Source organism: Myripristis murdjan, chromosome 16 (genome assembly GCF_902150065.1).
Source record: "Myripristis murdjan chromosome 16, fMyrMur1.1, whole genome shotgun sequence".
Lineage (NCBI taxonomy): Eukaryota > Metazoa > Chordata > Actinopteri > Holocentriformes > Holocentridae > Myripristis > Myripristis murdjan.
This window is the reverse complement of record NC_043995.1, coordinates 18,290,946-18,308,925: the sequence shown is the minus strand read 5'-3', so window position 1 is coordinate 18,308,925 and position 17,980 is coordinate 18,290,946. Positions and strand designations below refer to the sequence as shown.

Below are 17,980 nucleotides of genomic sequence, written 5' to 3'. Positions count from 1 at the left end.
AATAGGCGTGGTAGAAATGTTTATCTGTGGATTTTGCATGCAACACAGGAACAGGTGATCAAATTACCACAATAAAATAGGAGGATTTGGTCATTCTTCTGATTTCTTGGAACAAGTTGAGGACATCTATGAAGCCACTGCAATTTAAGCCCTCCCTATGACACTTATGATGCCCTATTTACAAACCAAGAGTGACTTCTGCAGTGAATTAGCCAGCACAGTGGGAGCTGTAACACTAACACTCCTCACCCTGGATGCCCCTCCTCTGACATTCCTGCTGAATCAATTGAGCATTTTGTGCTATGTGGCTCAGAAATCCAGAAAATAACCTTTTGTATCAAGCCAGCTGCTTCCCAGAGTTACTCAGGGCAACTTTTGGAAGCTGTTAATTTGCAGTTAGTTAGCAGCTCATCCCTTTCCAGCATGTTTAATGTCTCCATCCTTTGTCAATAGCTGTAGTGCACAAAAGTCGATCGCTTGAAACTGCAGCTATAGTGAGGAAAGTTCGATAAAACTCGACCAACAATTCAGCCATTTCACTTTGATGGATAAAGTTGCCAGATATATTTATTTCATTGTGCATTCCACACTACAACACTGAAACAAATGAAGGCAGAGAGAAATAACACAGATGTATTAGACTGACTATTTATAAGGAAAATGATTCATTTGAAGATATAGTTTCATGTAATTATCTTGACTTACACATATGCATTTAAGATACAAATTAGCCAGTTGATTAATTCATTATCATGTTCATTAAATTTAGTGCAAATGCTGCCATTGTATCTAACCACTGTCAGTTTCTGAATCATTATCTTATCTGCTTGGTGAGATAGGCCTCTTGCAGCACCACACCCACATGGCCACAGAATATTCTGATGCCAGTGTTGTTCCCACAAACTCCCACATCATTGTGAGAAACACCTCATCTTTAAAGTGCTCATTGTCTAGCACTGAGTCGCCCATTCAGCTCAGCAGGAGGATACGTTTTGAGCCCAGGATCCTGACTGAATGTGTCCTACCCTGAAACTGAACCTCATTTAAACACTGAAATACTTTTCTTTTAATCATGCAGAGGACACAAACTGGGTAAATGTACTCTCCCACTTGAAGATTTTGGATATTTAAAACGTATTAGAAGCCTACTTTTGTCATGTTCAGGCCCAAACTGAGTAAGTGAGGTCCCTCAGCTTGTGACACAGCCTCATAAAAAAGCACTCTTGTCATGTAGGGAGCCTGCCAGTCAACCACTCATTTGGGGTCCCAGTGTGTAGTTTCAGATGCACTGATTTAAAAAAAAAAAAAAAAAAAAAAAAAGAAAGAAAGAAAGAAAGAAAGAAAAAAGAAAAAGTGAAACATGAAAGTGATTCATGAATTCCATTAAAAAAAAAATATGATCATAAATCAGTCTATAGGAATACTGAAATATTTGAGTTTCAGTCTTAAAAAAGACATTTAAAAGTACAGCTTATACTGTTTGATAAGTTAGGGTTAAGTTAGGGTTTTACCGCAGAAGTATATTTTATTATTTGTATTTTTAAATGTCTATACTGATATTATTTTGCATGAGATGGCAAGAGAGATTGAGAGAGAGAAGTGGCAGTAAAAAAGGATAGACATAAAGAGAGAGTCAAGCAGTTTGTTCAGCAGCAGTTTTTGTTTTTACTCAAGTGCATGCAGGATAATGATTCAAAAACCTGCTTTTTGTCTTTGTTGGGTTTTGTTACATAATAACAAATAACAATAATAGGAGTTAGAAGAGTGACAAAGCCTCTTGTAGGAAAACTTGTGAGTGAACCCAGTGTGACCCTGGGAGCTGAAGGATATTACTCTGTACCTCCATATTAGCCAACAGTCTCTGTAAAACACTCCATTTGGTCTACATCCATTTGCCTTCGGGGCCATATTAATGATAATTACGAGGCGCTTAGCATACTACTTAATATTCCCCATAAAACCCATGTCATCATATAAAAAGCAAAGATGGAATATGCTTAGCCAGGCGATAAAAGGACGGCAGACCAAAAGAAGTGGGGAGGAAAGAAAAAAAAAAAAAAAACCCTCAGCGTTCCGAAAATCGTGAGAATGGGACATTACTTAAAATTCATGTTACAAGCTGAGATAGCTGAATCAAATCGATGAGTGCTCGAAAAAAACATAACAATAATTTCCATTCTTATCTCCCCAAAACATGGCGCCTCGCCTTACACACACACAAAAAAATGAAGTGAAAGGGAGAAAGGAGGGAGGGAGAAAGAGGGAGAATGAAAGACAGAGAAAGAGAGGGGGGTGATAACAGCTTCAATAAATCATCCGGGCCAGTCGCCGCTCCCCGGGGATGTGGGATGGATTAAATTAAGCACTCCCTCTACCCCCGTGTCTATCCATCCTTCCGTCTCTCTCTCTCTCTCTCTCTCTCTCTCTCTCTCTCTCTCTCTCTCTGCGCCGTATAAATGCCAACAGCTGATCGCGAGACGGCACACTCACGGGAACACCTCGCAGAAGCTGCAGCGCGAGAGAGAGGGGAAGAGAGAGAGAGAGAGAGAGAGACAGTGAGGGACATAGAGAGAGAGACAGAAAGAGAAAGAGAGAGAGAGAGGGAGAGAGAGAGAGATGCTGCTGATCGATCCGGCCACGGGGAACCTTACTGTGATTTTTTGTTGACAATGATTAGTCGCTAGTGAACAGGAATTAAAGGACTATCTCCGCACACTCTTGATAAGGAAGGACAAGGTGTCCGACATTTTTTTTGAAAAGCCCACCCCCTCCTCTTCCTCCTCCTCCAAAAAAAAGAAAAGACAATTTCTTTTTTCCTCTGTCTTTCTTCGCCTCCCTCCCTCGCCTTCCTCTTCCTCCTTCTTCTCTTCTTCTGCTCCATCTCCTGAGAAAGAGGCCACGAGCCGCCGCGCGCTGCAGGGTGCCTTCCTCCGCCTTTTCACTTGCGCGAGCCTCTGTGCCCGGTCTGCCGCCTGCCCGCGAGCGGAGAGAGAGAGAGAGAGAGAGAGAGAGAGAGAGAGAGAGAGAGAGAGAGAGAGAGAGAGAGACCCCGCAGGGAGCTGTCCGGTGCTGAAGTTGCATTTCTCTCTTCTCTGCACGAGGACTACGCCGATTTTCAAGTGATTTTGAGCGGATTAACACACGCGGCTCGCTCCTCTCCCTCCTGCTCCTGCAAAACCTGAAGCCTTTTGAAAGAAGACAATCTTCCCCTGCTCGCTTTCTTGGTGTGGAACGGACGAATTACCACGCTGGCCAGGCCGTCAGCATTTGGTGGTGTTTGTGAGTGTGTGCTGCTGTGTTTGTGAGTGTGTGAGTGTGTGAGTGTGTGTGTGTGTGTGTGTGTGTGTGTGTGTGTGTGTGTGTGTGTGTGTGTGTGTGGGTCGTGGGGCAGCCACAGTTGCAGCACCATGCCAAGGTCTTTCCTGGTGAAGAAGGTAAAGCTGGATGATTTCGCCACCGGGGCGGATCTGGAGAATGCCTACCGGCCCAGGACGGACCTCAGCCTGCGGCTTCACGACAAAGGTAGGCTGCCCGCAAACAAACAGGACCGCTGATACACTGCCAACAGGAGTCCTAACAACATGTCAGGTGATTTGACCAAATCTGAACAAGGCGGATGACAAGCAGGCAGCCTAAAAATATTGTCCCATCTTCCTGTTTCCATCAGCTTATGTGTAAATAAGAAGTGTTCGTCCTAACAGGAGGGATTCCCTCACTACCTTCCCCTTCAAATCGCCCTTTGTAGCCTGCCCTAACAAAAATAGCTGTTCCTTAAAGTGTTGCTGATATATACTAAATAATGGATTCATAATTACCTTAATTATAACTTGTTAACTCCTATAACATCACTCTAATCTTCCTGTGATATCCTTATAACACTGAATCAGGGTCATAAACACTTTGCTGAGATATCCTTGTAAAACTTGCAACAGGATTGTTACACCGATACCAGCCTGTTATAAGTAAGGCAGTGGAGACGTTGAGTATAGCTCTGGGCGGTGGGGGTTTGGGGGGTGGGGGGGGGGGGGGGGGGTAAATATACTGTAACCCTACAGTCCAGTGATTACAGAACAAAGATAGACAGCCTGGAGTGGCCCTCTCATGGGTAATAAATGCTTCACAGCCGTGGGACCAAGCCACCCCACTGACGGCAAAACACCAAAATAGCCTTACATTGGCTCCAGCAAATACCAGTTGTAGATTTTAAGAATGGACCTGAGGCAGCACGCACGCGCGCACACACACACACACACACACACACACACACACACACACACACACACACACACACACACACACACACACACACACACACACACACAAATAAACAAACAAACAAACAAACAAACAAACAAACAAACAGACAGAGAACGAGAGGGTCGCAGTCTTGAAAACCTCCTTATACCACTTAAACTACCAGTCTCAATGAACAATATGCACTCTGCTGAATGAGGATCACCACAGCACCACTCTTAACATTTCAATTACCTGGAGGAGACTCAACCACACTTGATTTGACCCGGCTGGTAGGCTGTAGGACTTGGACTTACACAGCCACTGAAACGGAAAGGTCACTTGAGAAATCAGCTAAATCATGCGCGTCCCATGTTACATCGATTTTTGGATCATAGTCCGCGGTGTTTTCAGCGTTTGCCCCCCCTGCCCCTGTAAGCATGGGTTTAAAAAGATAACAGTGCAGGACTAATATCTGGACAATTTTTGGAAAAACCTCCCGACACCATGGGAACGATTATATGTAAAGATGAAGCGTCAAGGTTCCTGATTTCATAAACCATTTCCTCGTCCTGTGTTTATTTAGGGATGCTTTTGCTTAGTCAGCCTTGTTTGTGCGTGGGTCTGATCATTAGGAGGCTTACGCTAATGTAAGAATACCTACCAGGTGTTGTAAGTCAGAGGTTACAGGAACTGGGCACGATATTGTATAGAGTCCTGAATGGAAATAACCCAGTGCGAAGGTTATAATGACTTGGTTTTGCTTTACAAACCTTATCGTCCCGTCCCAGCTATGAACTAGATAGACTACCCACTAACCGTATTTACAGTGGAGGTACAGTACAACATAATGACTTGGTTATCCTTTATGGAGACACCAATACACTGTACAAGCGTCATGGTTTAGTTATCATTTATACCTCGTTGAGCCCAAAATGTTTCCATTGTGTGGGAGGCTATTGTGCTTATTGTGATCTGGGATCTTACAACTCACATTAGCCTCTACAGTCACTGCCACTACAGCCTGTCGTTGTATTCTGCTTGGGGATTTTGCATTTGCTCCGTGCCCAGGCGTGTCTGTCCGTTTTTGCCATGTTGGCAGATTTCTGCACGTCGGTATCTCGTCTAGACATGAGATCTGCTGGTAGATGTCGATACATTCCTTTATACTTATGTATACCTAAAAATAGCCGAAGCACTGCCTTGACTGGGTGGCACAAAAAGACACAAGAGGACCGGGAATCACCTTCTACAACAAGCGTGTTTCCATTTTTGCAGCGTTTGCATATTAATATAAAGACCAATAGATGACATAATATTGAACAGACTTACAGTTATATGGTGCTGTTAGCTTATATCTTGTGAAGGCTACTGTTTTGAAAAAGAGACATACTCATATATGGTAAGATTTTGCGCCAAGGGGGTTGTTTTGGACTTGTGGCATATAGACTAACTGTTGAACATCAGTTATTAGGCCTATTTTCATAAGCTTTACCTGTTATCCCTTTGACAGGGATATTAAGGCGAACTCCTGCATTTCTAAAACGACATTGTGCCTCAATATTCTGCCCTGCACTGCTCTGGAGCTGAACTTCCCCACACCCCACAAGTGTGTGCGTCACGTTTTACCCGAGGAAAAAAAAAAAAAAAAAAAACGAAATGGCTTTGCCATGTAAATTAAGCCACCGCATTGCTTCCACCCCAATGTCATTGACACGTTGTTTCACATCACCATGCGTCTTCCGTGCGCAGTCCTGTCCGCGTTCCTCCTCTCCTAATGAATAGGCTGGTAGTGGTATATTTATAATGCCGAGGTTAACAAGCCCAGCTTGTCTTGACACGCGATATGCCACATCAGCAACATGATGCAAACAATGCTGCCTGTCTTGGCCGTCTTTGTTTCCATCCCTGACATTTGATGGTAACAGCCTAATGGCCTCTACACACAGTTTGCACCACAATGTGAACAGCACAGCATGTTAGGAGCAAGTTTCTGGTTGAATGAACCGGCGTTTGAAATAATTTATATCCCAGCCGTGTTCTGTGCGTTGCATGTGATGGGACGGTGTATTCAGATGGGACGTGGTAGCGGATATAGAAGTACCGTACATAGTCAGAAATGTGATGTCACAGGGAGCTTGTTGCTTCTGCTGCTGCCTCTGCCTCTGAAATCCCCCGGAGACTGGATGAATAATAATAGGAATTCCTTAAAGGACAGTAGGCTATCACTGAAAATGAGCCAAAGCTGAAGTCGAGATTGCCCACTGAATGAATCGATTGTGGAAATGTTGCGTTGTTTCTTTTACTTTTTATTTGAAAAAAAAAAAAAAAAAAAAAAAAAAGGGACTATAATTGGCAGAAAAAAACATAGCCTACAAAGGATCTCATACTCCACGTTGATCAAATCGATTGCAGTTTTTGTTTACATTATTAAAATACTGAAGTGACAGTGACTCGGCTTAAGCGGTGGCTACATCTTAAACCACGTCATCCATAATTGGAGCGACATATAGGAGTTAGAAAGCTCATCTGTGTGTTATGTGTCAGCATAAAAAATGTATGAGGCTTTTAACAGCTTTGCATAGCATCTTTCCCTTAAGTATTTAAACAAAACAAACAGTAAATAACCACGAAGGAGGTTAGTGGGCACATAAAACCCAAATCCAATATTTTTAGATAAAATCGAAATAGCCATTATGTTATTGTTTCCCTGTCTTCATGTGAGCTGTTGTCTTATGATATATTCTGCTGTTAAGACACTGAAAAATGGTGAGAATGATCGTTATTCATGATATGTGCATGCATTAAGAGATTGTGGCAGCATCTCCGGTGAATTAGCTGTATCCCACAATTATCCACAGTGCGTGTGTGTCTGTGTACTTCAGAATGGCCTTCAGTAGCTTTATTTTTGCCCATAAGGCTTGCTGTGTGAGTCTTTAACCCCCTGCCCTGTGAAAAACCCACCGAACTGGCAACTGCACTGACTAAGCCTCTCCAGCAGCCAGGCTAAGCCCTGTCATTGTGCTGAAATGCCACAGTCCTGCACTGCACAGGATCTGTCCGTGGTGCTGATGCTCATTTTCACATGCTAAATCAGCGTACTCAAGGCCACGGTCAGCCTATGTGCACTTTATCTCTCACAGAGCAAGTATTTTAACTGCAACCTTTGAGGCACAAAGAAACCTGGCTGAGACGATAGCAACTCATACAAATTAACTATATGAAAAACAAGATAATATAATTAATCACTTGCTCAAACGAGCAATCATATCATTGCCTTATATGTGGCAGTCTTCTTTTCACACTCAAACACTGGTCATAAATGTGTGAGAGACACTCACACAATGACAATTCAGCTCTACTTCACAACATTTGAGATAAAAGAATAGGTTTTAGTGGCTGCTGCAGTACTAATGCAGGGCAGATTCAGTGCCTACCGCTGAAGCATTTATGCAGGGTAAATGCAGGAAAGTGGACTTCTCCCTGTGGCTGCCACTGGAGTAATGCAGGGTAGATACAAGATGTGGGACTTGACTGCTACCTTATTTTTTCTGCCTTTCAACTCAAAACAGATGGCAGATAACTAAAGTTTATACATGGATTGTGAGACAACAGCCAAAACTCCCAGCACATCCTAAAATGCCATGTTGCTTTTATTAAAAGAATGTTGTGAATACCCACAGATGATGTAGTGGTTGATATTTGCTGCCTCTGGAAATGCAGGTACTCCTGCTAGCCAGGTATCACATGCTACCACAGCTTTCTGTTTCACCTGCTAGTCCTCTTTTCTTCTCTGCTGTTTCAGTAGACAAGAAAAAATACTTTTGGAGTGGTTGCTTACAGCAGCATCATGCAAACAATGCTGCCTGTCATGTTGACCTTTGCTTCCATCTAGAGCACTCGGTGATAACAGCTTAATGGCGTTTCTACACACAACATAACATCTTAGGAACAAGTTACTGGTTGAATGAACCAGTTGTTTGGAATAATTAATACCCACCCATGTTCTCAGCGTTGCGTGTTAATGCAAATGCACTCACATGGGATGCAGAAGCAGAAATAACACTGGTGTATATTATATCACTAATGCACTAGAGCTCTTTTTAAATCCTACTTTAAGACTATAATGTAGTCCTTTTCTATCATCCTGAAATACACACAGCTAAATATACATTATTGTACAGTTATTTTTTGTGTGTTCTGTACCTCCCACATAGTTTGTCACATCAGGGTCTATGTAGTGCTGTAATTCCACCAATGTAAACTGCACACTGCTCGGTCCTGTGTTGGTCCTACACTGAAGCTCTATTGTTGCTTTCTTTTTGAAGAAAGAAACCCTTGAGGAAATTGAACTGTGCACTTGTGACAAAACACTAAAGTCTCCTCTGCTCATCATCTGCAGCTAGACACATCAGTCGAATGCAAGGAATCAAAACTAAATAAATCAGACAAGTCAGCACCACTGCGATGTCTCTCAATTTCTCAAATCAATCAATCACTCAATCGGTCGACAACTCATCAGCGTTCAGTCATTGAACAGGATGCCAGTTGCACTATGCATGAATGTATTAGCACTCTTTTCTGTTGCATCATGGACCGCAGAGTGTTTTCTTTTAATTCTGTGAAACATGGGCGTAGCTTGCCCCCCACACCCCCACCCCACCCCACTGAAGATGAGGGGTTAGGGTTTGATGGCATGCATGGAAAAAGTAAATAACAATAAATACATCAGATCAATGTGTCTGCATGTCATTATTTGATCTATGATAATTTATTTTGTTAAATTAGGAACAATACTGTAAAATAACAAAAGAAAATAAAGTGTAGAAAGAGTGCCAGAATGTAAAAAGTTCATGTTTTGAATTTTGACGTTTGAATACAGGTGATGTGATATGAGGTCTCCTGGTGGGTTATACATTCTTTTTAATATGATATGCAGTGAGCTTAAATAGTTAAAATAAATAAATAAATAAATAAATAAGAAGAATAATAACAGGAAGTAGTGTTAATTTTTTTTTTTTTTTTAAATTTGGAGATAAGAAGTTCACAGTTTTAGTGTGAATCTGTGGGTGCTCCATCTCGGGCTTTATGTCAGTGTTGCCACCAATGCTGAAATGAACCTGCTGTGTGTCCTTGCTGTGAAATATCCAAGCAAGGGTTTGACGTAAACATACTTTGCTGTAAGTGCATATGTCAGTGTTCTATAGCATTTCACTTGTGTTGTTTTCTTCTTATAGCTGGTTACATCAGTGACTACATCAGCCCCGGTGTGTACGATGGTGAGAGTGATAGTGGGATCAAGGTGCCCTCCCCTGACCCCCTCTACGATGGTCTCCATAGTGACTACGGGGCACCTGACTCTGAGTCCCCCGACAGCCCTGGATCTGAAATCACTGACGGTTACATCAACGGAGACGCTGCAGTGAGCGAGGGGTACACAGTCGATGCCTTCTTCATAACTGACGGACGCTCCAGGAGGAAAGCCCTCGGCAGCCCCAGGAGCATCCAGAGGCACACCTGCAACGAGTGCGGCAAAACCTACGCCACGTCTTCCAACCTGAGCCGGCACAAACAGACACACCGCTCACTGGACAGCAAGATGGCGAAGAAGTGTCCGACCTGTGGGAAGGTGTACGTGTCCATGCCTGCCATGGCCATGCATCTGCTCACTCACGACCTCAAGCACAAGTGCGAGGTGTGTGGGAAAGCGTTCAGTCGACCGTGGCTTTTGCAGGGCCACATGCGTTCCCACACAGGCGAGAAGCCATTCGGGTGTGCCCACTGTGGGAAGGCCTTCGCAGACCGCTCGAACCTGCGTGCTCACATGCAGACCCACTCGGCCTTCAAGCACTTCAAGTGTAAACGCTGCAACAAGACCTTCGCGCTCAAGAGTTACCTGAACAAGCACTACGAGTCTGCCTGCTTCAAAGGCCCCTTCTCCCCCCTTGGCCCCCTAGATGCATGACCCCCCGCATAGATTAACAATAAACAAGAAATAGAACTGCAGACCTAGATTACCATTATCCTTACAGACTAAACTGCAGACACGAACACTCTATTTTTGGTCAAATTATGACCTTACTCTCCCTCTCACCCTCTCTCACTTTCTCCCACCTCGCTTTCCCTTGGAGCCTATTCATGAAGATGAAGAAGATGAAGATAGCACAATTTTTCTCCTTGAGATTTGCCCACTTAAGGATTTAACTGATCTACGCATGCACTTCCTCAAAAATACAAACTCCACTTCCTCTTCCTCTATCTATTCTGGATAGAAATAATAATACTAACACTGCTTCCTTCTGGCGTCTAGATACAGTATGACAACATATATTTTGAGACACTGATTATGATGATGATGACGATGATGATGATGACGAAGACAATAGTAAGCCTATAGCTACTGGGTTCCTCCCTGCACTGAAATGCAGTGAGAGAGTTGTTCCTTCAGATTTTGTTTTTTTGTTTTCTTTTTTTGGGGAATAGTAATAATAATAGTAATAATAATAATGTTCTGCTGCACCAAGTGACCATATTCTCTCCACTACTGAGGTAAAATTTTTTATTTATTTATTTATTTATTTATTTATTTATTTGTTTGTTTATTTATTTATTTATTTTTTTGTTTTAATTTGGTTACAATGAGGTGATATTGTGAGACATATTTGTTGCACTTTAATTTCTGTATATGTATGTATATTTGCCAATCTCTTTTTATCACTACAGGCCAAAGCATATGTCACTTTTTTGAGTACTATTTTTCCTATTATGTTGTTTACCTTTTTCTTATTAACATTATTGCATGCAAAAAAAAAAAAAAAAAAAAAATAATGAAATCTATGCCAACATCATAAAAAGCTTATGATTTTTGCCAAAATCCTATAGATAGCACCTGAGGGCAATATTTTTCTCTTGGAGCCTCCGTAGGACTCTTGAAAAGCAATAATCACCTAATGCATGGTATTTTATGATGAAGTTATGAAGTATTACCTACTACTGTATAGCAGTTTAAAAATCAGGTATGTTTTACTTCACTTATAGTCATAAACAGAAAAATACTAATATTACAGACATCAGGGAACATGCCAATGTAGTGTTAGAGAAACAAAAAGAAAAGTCCTGTCTTTCCTCTCTTGTTATGCACTGCCTGCCTCTTAGTGAGTAGAACTAAAGTAGGATGTAGGCTAGAGAGGCTGGGATCAGCTGCCTGCTAGGAGTGACGCCTATTGTAGGACAACCCCAACCCTGAGAGACCTATGCTAGGCTAACTTTAACATGAAAAGTAACAAGCCTAACAACAATAACCCAGAGAGCCCCAACCTTGGCCAACGCCTTGGTTAACCCTAAACCTCATTATAGAGGGACAGCTCAAATTAAGCATTCAAGCCAGTTTGAAGCATTAGCCATTATCAAAACGTACCAAGATAAACTAAAACAGAATTCAGGAAAATGGTTTTCCATTGGAGTTCAGTGATTTATTGAAATTTCTGAAATATTGCAATGGCACTTAATTGTGTTGAAAGCTCAGGCCTGTTTTGTTCAGACAGTTTGAGTGTAACAGACCTACGACGGACCTTTTAATAACCCTAGGAGGCCTATCTTAGCTTTGTCCTGACACTAACAAACACTAAAATATGGTTAAGCTAGCAATCAGACTGGAGGCTTTTGCAACGAGAGGTGCACCACTCCAAAGTGACTGGTAGCACATGGCTGGCTCCTTAGTAATTATGGCTATGCTTTCAGTATAAAACCCAGTTCATGTGTGGTGTATTGAAGTTGGACTGTGTTCAGCTTTCAATGCCCGACATTATTATCCAACATAGCACTTCTAATGCAGCTCCAAGCCACAGATCATGGATTCTCAAACAACAGAAATAGCCAGCGCTTGCACTTGTTGGTCCAATTGCAGCTTAACCGTAACAGGCCCATTGATAAGTTAGCCCTAGCCCCAGTTAACCTGCAGTAGGCCAGATTCATCCCTATTGGGGCCGACCATAGGCTAACCCTATGCCTAATATGCCTACAGATAGTCTAACTCTATCCAACTCTAACCCCATAGATAGTTTAACCCTTGCTCTAGTTGGCCAACACTAGCCTAGTATTGCTGAACCCACTTCTCTGCAGCTCAGAAATCTTTTCTGCAGATTTGTGGAGCTTCCTGGGAGACAGACTGAGGACACACAGATATGCATGCAAAATTTGAGTGCCCATATACATATATATATTTACAAACACCGTATGTCTACACTGTAAGGCTGCATAGACACATGTACACATGTACATGTGCACACACACATACACCCACCCTCACACACACACACACACACACACACACAGTGTCTGCTGATGAACCGTTGAAGGGAGAGAATCTGTGGTGTCCTGCTAAACCCCTCTGCTGTCAAGACTTCAGGAACAGAAAATGAAACATGTTTAATATTCAGATGGACGGCTCTGTTTGACAAAGGAGTGTTGATAATCACAGTGCTTCCTCGGGCATGAGATTGCTCAATTAGAGAGGGGGTTGATTGATAACGAAGATCATTTAGGGTTGTAAGGACAAGAGTGGAGCCTGCACTGTTACATGCACCCATTGCCTAATATCATTTACACCTGACATGACATTTAGTGTAGGTATCTTTTTACCTAATTGCCCCGTGAAGTTTGATTCATCTTTCATAATCCGATCAAGTCAAATAGCTGACATCGTGTTGAGTGTGGTGTGTTGCAGGACACTGATAGAGTTTGCGTCCGTAGTCCTGACCGGAGTCTTTAACCAAAGGGAAGTTATTTTGATGAAGCCATTTGAGCTGAGAAATTGACAGACATCTTTCTTGATCTTGTCCGGCTTTGTCTCTCTCCCTGATGTCTTAGCTACACACCCGCTGCCACTATTTGGATTAAAATTGTTTATCAACTAATTAGTCACAGAGATCTAGCTTTGAAGAAAAGATAATTTTTCTCCATTGCTGGACTACAGTGCAAGAAAACTAGCTCTCTTGGCTTACAGCTCATAGCCTTTATGTGTGATGCACTGACTTCTCCAACATTTGACTCAATAACTATAACAAACCATAAAACGTTGGTAGAAATGTTAATAATAACATAGGTGCTTTCCCCTCGAACACAGGTGCACCACAAATACAAATGAATATTACAAGCACAATGATGGCAAGGACACCACTTTTTAATTAATTCTCTCCATACGCAAAGAAAGTAGAAGCATCACCTTTATATTTCTTAACAGATTTTGGAGACACATCATTATTGAGGACACACTGTATGCAGCAGTATGCTATTATTTCTCATGTCTTCTTGTTCGTGAAAGACAGAGACAATAATCTCTATTGTTGTGGTCACACTGGAGATAACCAAACAGTGTGATGGTTACAGATTTGCTGAAATGATGTTGAGGGAGTGTTCGGCTGCGATGTCTCCAATTGTTGTTTACATTTCACAAATTGTATTGTGTGTTAAGGACTCTGGTTGAAACTTTGCACTGCAGTCAAAACGTGTTGAGGCGAATCGGCTTAGTTGTTACTGTGTGCCTGTCTAGCAGTCTTAAGGCAGAATGGCTTAGCTGCGTGTGTGTCTGTGTGTGTGTCTGTCTGTCTCTGGGTGAGCTCCAGGTCTGTTCTCTCTAAGCACTTCCATTCTAGTCATCTCCACCTTAAAGAAAGTAGCACAATGAAACTAACTAGAATTCAGGTAGAGAAGAATTAAAAATCTTGTACTAGCTTGACCTCTCTTCTTTTTTGTATTTCCAAGTTAAAGAATGACGATAACCTAAATAATCATTTATTGCAAGAGGGTTTGTAAAGAATCCTTTGGATTGAGACATTTTTACTGCTGTATAGCGATATCTGACACACCTTCTCTCGGGAGGTTTGGCTCTCTGTTGCAGAGAGAAGATCTCCTGGGTTTTTTTGAGCCAGTATTCAGACAATGTAAGCACAATGAACACAAAGCATTTTGTGGCACTTCATAATAAAGAGTAATCTTAACCAACCAAAGCAGTTTGTTGTAGTTTTTTTCCCCTGTTTGTTTGGTTTTTGTTTAATGATAGAACAAAGCCTACTGTCTGTCATGATAAAATACACAATATCGACAATAAGTAATTAAAAGTACTGCAGTTGCTGTACTACAGTTGAAGAGTGAGCAGTTCATTTTTAGCTTGATTTACAGCTCCTTTATGTCTGCACTTTTACTTCTACTTGACTCCTTTTTAAAGTATTTAATCCTTCTTTTATAAAGTAACACACTCGCTGGACTTTACCACCAGTAATTGATATAATCTTTGTCAACACTGAATGTTTAAAGAGGGATTGTCCCCAGACTGTGGGCTTATAGTGAGCCACCAGACAGTGTGCACTTTACTTAGCAGCCTCCGTGCTGCCTGGAAGCCTCAGAGTCAGCATTACAGTTTGCTACCGCAAAAATTTGGATATTCATCAGTTCCGTTGTGAGATATCACTAAAGAATATTTACATGAATAATCTCTGCAGTCTACAGCAAAGGCTACTTTTGGAAGAAATCATGTAAATGATCACTTTAGCACTCTTGTAATCTTATCTACATGGCCAACTATAGGCCAGAAAAAAAAAAAAAACTGTATACTGTATTATCACTATCAGTTTCTAAAGGGAAAAGCTTTGCCTTCTGCAAAGTGTTGAATTGATTTCTGTGCAGATTATGGCGGTTGAAGTAATGTGTGTCACCACATAGAAATGAATAAAAATGCATCAGAAGCATCCCAGCATTGTGGACATGCCAAGAAAAGTAAGACATATACTATATACTACTTTATTTTAAAGTTAGATTATCCTAATAGTAAGCGGAAATAGGAATCAGCGATGATCAGATTTGGGATCCTTCATCCAGCAGTGAAGGACTGTCACGGCAACATAAAGCAACACGACTGCTGAGCGAAGATGGAGATGAAAATGCATTGTAATTTCATGATATTACTCCCAAAAACAAATTCGGTAGTTTGGATCAAAGTTCAGTGCTCTCATTAGTGAGTATACTTATAATGTCCATTACGCAATAACATTAGAATTAGTGTGCATTGATCAGCTGTTATGTCATATTATACAGTGTTTGGTTCAGCCAGGCACAGGCAATGCACTTGGTCAAAGACGCAAGGCGGTCTTGCTGATAATTCTTAGCAAGCATGGATGGTTGAGCTTTATTGTTGCTATGCCAACCCTTGAGCTATCCAGAAGTTGTAAACTATCTATCTATAGTAGTAAACTATCTGACTCGCTTCAACAAAGACACAATGCAGCACTCTGCAGGTTTATGAAGTACTGTATATTCCCCAACCCTAACCAGAAAATTGGTTTCGCAGCAGTTGCAAAAAGACAGTGAAAATGACTGCCTACACCTATGAATCATCTTCTCCTCTCACCAGGTTTCCTCCTCTCCCTTTCTCTGCCCTGCCTCCTCTTTTCCCTCACTCTCCCTTTGTCCAGCTCCTCCTGTCTCCACTCCTTCTCCTTTTTTCTTCCCTCCATCTCTCCCAATCTGCTTACGCCTTCCTCCTGTTCTCTCTTCTCCTCCCTGTATCCTTTTCTGCACACTCCCTCCCTTTCCTCTTTCCTCCTCCTCTTTACCTGCCTCCTCCTCCCTTCCCTTCAACCTCCTCTCTCCCTCTCCTGCCAAGTCAAACCAGGCCATCAGGCCTTTGAGGACCTGAAAGTCATTTAACTCCTGGTAGATAATAAGTCTTAGAATATAGCTCCTCTCAGATAATAAGCTTTATCACTTGATTGCTCTGCACGCTCCCCACTGCCTTTAGATTCATGTCCAGGGACCTACTCAAGCGGATCACACTATTTCCTTCCTGGCAAGTAAAATTAACACTGTGTGTGGGTGTGTATGTGGGGTTGTTGCACTATAATACTTCAGCAGCTAAGGTCAAATTGTATCAAATGGCCACCAATGGTGAATGGGCACCACGGGTGTTTGTTTCCAATTGTTGCTGAAAGTACAGCAATTTTGGTAAAATTGTTAAGTAAGTTACCATCCACAAGTGTGACATAATCTGATTATTACTATACCTCACGCTGCCTTTCATCCTAATCAGATTTGATGTTTCCCATAGAAAGCTCTGCCTATTCACCTGTGCTGTCCTTTCATTTCACCTTTCCTCTTTCCTCTCTCCTCCTCCCCTCTGGTCACTCCTACCTCAGTCTAAACCCCTCTGCTCACCACTCTCCTCCTCTCTTTCTTCTCTCGCCCCCCTCTGTCTTCCGCTGTCGCTCCCCCTCCATCCAGCCTCTGTTATATTAGGCAGCGCGGTAATAAGTGAAGCCTCCTCTGGGCTCTGTGATGTCATCTGTTAAAGGAGGCATCATTATGTGCTTTATGAACTGAGTCGTGCCATGCTGTGCTGGGCTAGCGCGTATCAATTTACATGATGTTTTAAATAATTAACGAGTTTCAGTTTGATCTTTGTCAAATTAAGAAATTCATCTATGGTAATGTCTTTATCTTACAGTTTTATTTACTTGCACCAAAACGCAGAAGTCTATACTGGTGCTCAGACTCCAGTGGGTATGATTTATTGGATACTCTGTTACACTAGCTGGTTGTGGCAGAAGCAGCAGTAAGGGATTAATGCACTTTTGAAAACTGAAATTAGAATATACGCACTTATCATGATCTACTCATTTAAGTGTGGTGGGGTCGCATATTATTCACCACTTTAGCACAACAGCAACCTCTTTCTCTAAATCATAGAAACATGCCAGCATACCAAGCATGCTATTTTTAGAAAGTGTGTGAATCTTTGGCTTAACAGAAATTCAATTTGATTCAAGTTTGTAAACTGTGATTCGAGTCAATGGTTCAGTTTTTTGAGCTAAAATGATATATGCACCCTAATTAACATGCAATAATGAAAGGCTGTCCATCTTCTTTTTACATATATGAAAAAATAGTCACACAACAGAATTATTTTACATTAATGACTCTAAAAAAAAACAAGTATTGACAAAACAGCTGCAATTATACAACAAGTATACTATTAGATCAGCACAGCATAAGGTCTTTTTCTTTTAAGGACTGTGAATTATCCAATTCTGACCATTACATAACAATGCAAGCTGAAGTCAGAGCAATTCATTCTATTTATGTCTTTCACCAGAGAGATGCAGTTGAATTAGCAGAATTTATAATTGATGCATCAACCCAGTGAATGAATCATTACACCCCTAATGTTTAGATGATCAGTAAACAAAATTTCAGTCTCCACTTTGTATTCCAAGTCTGTCATGAGGTTAACCACGTCTACATGGCCTGTACGTCTGCTTCCCCGGCTCATTTGGGAAGTGTTGCTGTCGGCTCATGGTCTGCCCACATCCTGTGGGAGCAGCTACCACCAGCTGAAAAAGAGGAGCAGCTCGGCGTGATGCCACATGGACACTAATTTGAAAGGATATCTGTGTGTGTTTATAATCATATATTGTACTTGTTAGCTGCGTCCCTCGTCTTTATCCATGGCAAACAGCGGATGATGAGGTAAATCCGTATCACTATGGCTGCGTCTTCAACTCCCACTTGAACAGCGCGTGGTGTTGAGAGCAAAGCAGAGCAGGACAGTGCTGTGAATGTTCTCACCCCTTCCCAGGCTGTTACAGGGGCTATTTGTAGAGATGGCAGCTGTCATCAGAAACAACAGGCTGGAGACAAGTGCTGTTCACAACTCTGGTAGGTGGAGGTGCAGAATGGAGAGGAAAGAGGTTGAGCT

The 17,980-nt window shown here is 41.9% G+C and overlaps 1 protein-coding gene across 1 annotated transcript; it reads left to right on the top strand.

Annotated features, from left to right (window-relative positions):
* The first annotated feature begins 3,390 nt into the window (after positions 1–3,390).
* LOC115374511 (transcriptional repressor scratch 1-like) lies at positions 3,391–14,236 on the top strand. The gene is made up of 2 exons (XM_030073483.1): positions 3,391–3,522; positions 9,471–14,236. The coding sequence occupies exons 1-2, from the start codon at positions 3,408–3,410 to the stop codon at positions 10,196–10,198; spliced, it is 843 nt and encodes a 280-aa protein (XP_029929343.1). The 5' UTR covers positions 3,391–3,407; the 3' UTR covers positions 10,199–14,236.
* The last annotated feature ends 3,744 nt before the right edge of the window (positions 14,237–17,980 follow it).